General features: G+C 35.1%; 1 protein-coding gene across 1 annotated transcript in view; it reads left to right on the top strand.

Moving 5' to 3' along the window:
- Positions 1–4,445, top strand: part of LOC138069536 (5'-3' exoribonuclease 1-like) — a 29,078-nt gene extending 24,633 nt beyond the window's left edge. Inside the window, exons 7-12 of the mRNA XM_068960896.1 lie at positions 517–604; positions 686–854; positions 1,738–1,805; positions 2,134–2,271; positions 4,032–4,098; positions 4,306–4,445. Of these exons, the coding sequence (XP_068816997.1) occupies positions 517–604; positions 686–854; positions 1,738–1,805; positions 2,134–2,271; positions 4,032–4,098; positions 4,306–4,445 (670 nt within the window). The remainder of the gene's footprint in view (positions 1–516; positions 605–685; positions 855–1,737; positions 1,806–2,133; positions 2,272–4,031; positions 4,099–4,305) is intronic.
- Positions 4,446–6,000: the final 1,555 nt, after the last annotated feature.

Genomic DNA, 6,000 nt, shown 5'->3' on the forward strand with positions numbered 1-6,000 from the left:
AGTGCTTTAAATATGCTCTTAAAAACTTACATTCTTACTTGTAATTAATCTTGGAATATAAGCCAACAGCCAGGAATATAGACCCCTGGACCAAGCCAGGGAAAGGTAAGAGGAGAAAGTAATAGTGCCGCACCATTGAAGCTTTAACCTATACTGCAGTAGACATAAAAGTATATACTCACTAATCTATATGCCTTTTGCTGGTGGCCAGCCTTAAGTGGGCCAGAACAGATCCCATTGTTTTCTTACATCTGTTATTTATTATTTAGACTTTCTTAATTCTGTGAGTCCTTCCCCAGAAAGCATGCTGTAAACCAATTATTTTGAACTTTATATCTATTATAATTGTTATTATGTTTTTATCTTAACATTACCCTGCAGCTTACATATAAATTATATGCCTTAATGTCAAGAATTAATTATACTGCAGTGATAAATTTTATTTTAAGCCTCACTTTTAAACTTGAACCTTAAAAATACAATTAATTCTGTTGTGATCATCTTGACTAATTATAGGGTATGCGCACCAGAAGAAACCACATTTCACCTCCTACACTTGTCTTTAATGAGAGAGTATATTGACTATGAGTTTTCAGCATTAAAAGTAAGTATTAATATAAATAGATCAGAAGTCAATATGCAGAAATTTCCAAAGGATTTGACTGTTTTCTTCATATTGCTATAGGACAAGATCGCATTTAAATATGATATTGAAAGGATAATAGATGATTGGATTTTGATGGGATTTCTTGTTGGCAATGATTTTATCCCTCATCTACCTCATTTACATATTAATCATGATGCACTGCCTCTTCTTTATGGAACATATATTACCATCCTGCCAGAACTTGGGGGTAAGAAAAGTTTAATATTCATTTGAGGCTACTTTAATTTAAAACTCAACTAACCCTGGAAATGTCACTCAGTTTATTAGATTATTGCTTGCAGAGCTAAAGTAGAAAAATAATTTGGAGTTTCTTTTAGTCTAAGGCATCAAGTTCTAAAGTTGCAATTTTCAGTGGTTCACAAACAGACAAGATGACACAAGTTAAGCAATCTCACTTATTCATAGATACCTAACTAATCTCTACCTTTAATGGCTTACAAAAGCCTGCAGAGGTTGTTGGTTTCACTTAGCTCTTTTCATATTTAACTGTAAAAATTCAGTTTTCTGAATGGATAAGCATCAGAGTATTTACTATTAGGGAGAGACTTTTAAGTTACAGTGGGAAACTGAGAGGTAGTGATGATGCTGAATAAAGCGGACAACCAAATTCCCTGGCAGTCCAGTGGTTAGGACTCCACACTTACACTGTCAAAGGCACAGGTTCAGTCTCTGGCCAGGGAACTAAAATCTTGCAAACCATACAGTGAATCAATCAATCAATCAAGTAGCAGGATATTGGTCTTTTTCTTCTTAAGTTAGCTTATCAAATAAATGACCTCAATTCTAGAACTTACTTAATTTAATTAAATGTCACCCCAGTGTTTGGAAATTTAGGAGGATTATTATTATGTAAACCTGGAACTTTTTCTGTTTTGCTTCAATTCTTACATATTGTGTGTTATAGTAACATCAAGTTTGTAGAAACTAGGGTCACTTATATGGTCCAACACTGAGTGTTTTTTCTTGATTAGTAGAATGTCAAAACTCAACGTTTTGTAAAACAGAATTTTATAAAATTGTTTTTTAAAAATGTCAGCATTTAGTGCAAATTCAGATTTTGTTCCTTTTAGGTTATATTAATGAAAGTGGGCATCTCAACTTACCTCGATTTGAGAAATACCTTGTGAAACTATCGGATGTAAGTAACTATAAGTTTTTGTTTTTCTGTCCCAGGGTAGCTATAAATGGTCCAATTACCTAATAGCAATTACATAATACCAGAAGAAAAAATTTTATAGTTCTACTCCAGTTGGTTATTTTATATAAATAATTTCATCTACATTATTTTTATTTCTACTTGCTTTTTATTTTTAGTTTTCAGAGTAGTAGATGAAGTCCCTATGTGCATCAAAAGTAATATCCTCTGATTTCCTATGCCCTAGAAGCAGTCATTGTTAAAAGTTCGTTTTATTTTCTTCTAGACATACTTAAGTTATTTTAAAATAAATTTAAATATTTCTGTATAGTTTGATCGAGAACACTTCAGTGAAGTTTTTGTGGACCTAAAGTGGTTTGAAAGCAAAGTTGGTAACAAGTACCTCAATGAAGCAGCAGGTGTTGCAGCTGAAGAAGCCAAGAACTACAAGGAAAAGAAAAAATCAAAGGTGTCCATTTTTTTAGGTGTCCTTTCATTTTTTTACCTGTAAAGGTAAAACTGATATTCCTTGTTTCTCATTTTCTTATGATTTTGGGGTTCCTCATATTGGTTTCATTTCTTCTTTTTCTTTATGTACATTTTAAAAATTCTTTGGTTTCTTTTTCTCTATTAGATGCTATCATTTAAATCTGATCTTTGAAAAGCAATTTATTTTTGCCATTGAAAAGCATTGCATCTTCTTTGCTCTTCCATTCTATTAATAAGTGTAGAGACATTCCTAAGAACCCAGAAAATTAGTTATCTCTTTAAAAATGTGGATATTTATAGCATTTAATGTTATAAGATCACTTATTTTTCTCTAGAAATAATTTATATATAAAATCATATATAAAATACAGTGTCACAATATATGGTGAATATTAGGTGCTCAATAAATGAATAATAGAGCCAGTTAGAATCTGCTGCTGCTGCTGCTGAGTCACTTCAGTTGTGTCCGACTCTGTGTGACCCCATGGACTGCAGCCCACCAGGCTCTGCCGTCCCTGGGATTCTCCAGGCAAGAACACTGGAGTGGGTTGCCATTTCCTTCTCCATAGAATATGCTAGTACCCTGTAAAACACCTTTTGTAAGCCATAAAGGATGTCTTCTATGTGTTAGCTTGGAAAATAAACCTCTTCTGAAAATTTCCTCAGCCAATCCATAGTTATTGGATTCTGGTGAAATTGATGAGCTTCCTGCACTCTCTTTGCTGTACTGCTTCTCTTTAGGTTCGAGCCTAATACCTCTTGCTCCAGAAAGGGCAGCTATCCTGATTTTGTTTAGTGTAGCCTTTCTAACTGCTTAACTTTTCCTCTGTGGAACTTAGCAGTAGTCTGCATTCTACTCTGTTTTTTATCTTAATAAAACAGGCTCTGCAACTTTTGGGGGACGTGCACTCACAAACTTAAATATCAGTAATCCCTGGCTCCACTCACCTCAGCTCATTACTTAAACTTCACAAGTCGTCTGGGGGTATGTAGTTAACTTTAGAGACACAGGTAAAACAAGGAAACTGGAGAAACAGCCCAGGCAAGAAAACTGGCAGAGGCCCTAGTTTGGAAAAACTAGTGAAAGTCACTGGCAGTTTGTAGACAATCAGAAAATAGAGAAGAGAAAGGATGAAATCACAAGAGGGGAAAAATAGATGGGCAGGATATGATGAAATGGAAGAACTTTAGAAAAGCAGATGAGTTGCGTGGAAGAAAATAGAAGTGGAGGGTAGAGGTATAAGAATGATGGGAACCAGAGATATAAAAAAATAGGTAAGAAAAAAAAATAGGTAATAGTTGTAATTATTGGACTTCACTATAAACAGATTGTTTCTTGTTATCAGTAGCCCAGAATGTGACATATAAAAATGTTGAAGTTGAAAGGATTTGATATTGATTGTGTACTTTTCTCTAAGTAAATGAAATGTTTTTGAAGTGTTCTTTTCTTAGAAAACATATGTAATTAAATATATTTCTTATTTGTATTGGTGAGCATTGCTACTTATCATTGAGGGTCCTAAATGTTAAGTTGTAACAATAAAGATATATAGCTTCAGGAAACAAGTGATATAAAACCAAAAACATTTACACAGCATTTGAGGATTATTTTTAAAATAAACTTTTATAGTATATCACTTAAAGATCATTCAGTTATCTTTAATATTTTATAAATCTTTCTGTTAAATGTCTCATCTTGAAGTATATCTTACTTTTATATTGATTTATAATTTTTAATAGGGCCAGGAAAATTCTATATGTTGGGCTGCTTTAGACAAAAATGGAGAAGAAGTGGTAACTTCTAAGGGTGAGTACAGACTATTTTAATATATGTTATTTTTTTTGACAGAATAGTTATTATATTCCATTATTAGGACTAATTCAGTAATATTGGATGAAACAGATTTCTGTGATAGTTTATAAACATCTACTTTGACGTGTATTTATCAAAGCATTAAATGGAAAAATGGAATATTCATAATTGTCAGCCACTGTCTATTTATCTTTTTTCCAGACAATTTAGAAGAAGAGATGGAAGATGATGACCTATTTGAAACCGAGTTTAGGCAATATAAAAGGACATATTACATGACAAAGATGGGAGTTGACGTAGTTTCTGAGTATGTTCTTGCCATTGCTTTTACTTTAAAGTAGGAAAAAGTAGACTTTGCAGTTCTACAGAAAACAGCATAATTTTGATCATTATGGTAATGGGAAGAAAGGATTTTTTGTTTTGCAAATTAATGTAGACCTTCAACGACTATGGTTTTGGAGAAGATAATATTCATTGGCATGTATTATGCAGTATACCCTTGAACAACATGGGCTTGATCTGCATAGGTCCATTTACATGTGGATTGTTTTTACTGAAGACTTAATACAGTACTACATTTTTCCCACTTGGTTGAATCTGTAGATGTGGAACTGCAGATACAGAGAGCTATCTAAAGTTATGAGTGGATTTTCTACTGCAAGAGGGTTGGCATCCCTAACTTCTGCATTGTTCAAGTCTCAACTGTGTGCCTATGATAAAAATTGCCAGATAGAAAATGGTTAGTGTTTTGCTTCATTTTTTCTAAAGCTCACATCCCACTTATCTCAAAGGCTACCTGGCTCAGCCTCAGGTTAACAACTAGTATAAAAGTTCCTTAACAACTTGACCTCTAGAATGGTGGCTCATATTTCTGAACTACAGCCCTCTATAACAGTTCAGTTCAGTTCAGTCACTCAGTTGTGTCCAACTCTTTGCGACCCCATGGACTGCAGGACACCAGGCTTCCCTCTCCATCACCAACTCCCGGAGCTTGCTCAAACTCATGTCCATCGAATCAGTGATGCCATCCAACCATCTCAAACTCTTGTCATCCCCTTCTTCTCCTGCCTTCAGTCTTTATCAGCATCAGGGTCTTTTCCAGTGAGTCAGCTCTTTGCATCAGATGGCCACAGTATTATTGGAGCTTCAGCTTCAGCATCAGTCCTTCCAATGAATATTCAGGACTGATTTCCTTTAGGATTGACTGCTTTGATCTCCTTGCAGTCCAAGGGACTCTAAAGAGTTTTCTCCAGCACCACGGTTAGAAAGCATCAGTTCTTTGGCACTCAGCCATCTTCATGGTCCAAATCTCACATCCATACATGACTACTGGAAAGCCATAGCTTTGACTGTACAGATTTTATTGGCAAAGTGATGTCTCTGCTTTCTAGGTTTGTCTAGGTTTGCATAGCTTTTCTTCCAAGGAGCAACCATCTTTTAATTTCATATGTACAGTCACTGTTTGCAGTGATCTTGAAGCCCAAGAAGATAAAATCTGTCACTGCTTCCATTTTTTCCCCTTATTTGCCTTGAAGTAATGGGACCGGATGCCATGATCTTAGTGTTTGAATGTTGAGTTTTAAGCCAGCTTTTTACTCTCCTCTTTCATCTCCTCAGGAGGCTCTTTAGTTCCTCTTCACTCTCTGCCATAGGGTGGTGTCATCTGCATATTTGAGGCTGCTGATATTTCTCCTGGCCGTCTTGATTCCAGCTTGTGATTCATCCAGCCTGGCATTTCACATGATGTACTCTGCATATAAGATAAATAAGCAGGATGACAATATACAGCCTTGTCATACTCCTTTCCCAATTTTGAACCAGTCCATTGTTCCATGTCCAGTTCTAATTGTTGATTCTTGACCTGCATACAGGTTTCTCAGGAAACAGGTAAGGTGG

Source organism: Capricornis sumatraensis, chromosome 1, assembly GCF_032405125.1.
Source record: "Capricornis sumatraensis isolate serow.1 chromosome 1, serow.2, whole genome shotgun sequence".
NCBI classification, from domain to species: Eukaryota; Metazoa; Chordata; class Mammalia; order Artiodactyla; family Bovidae; genus Capricornis; species Capricornis sumatraensis.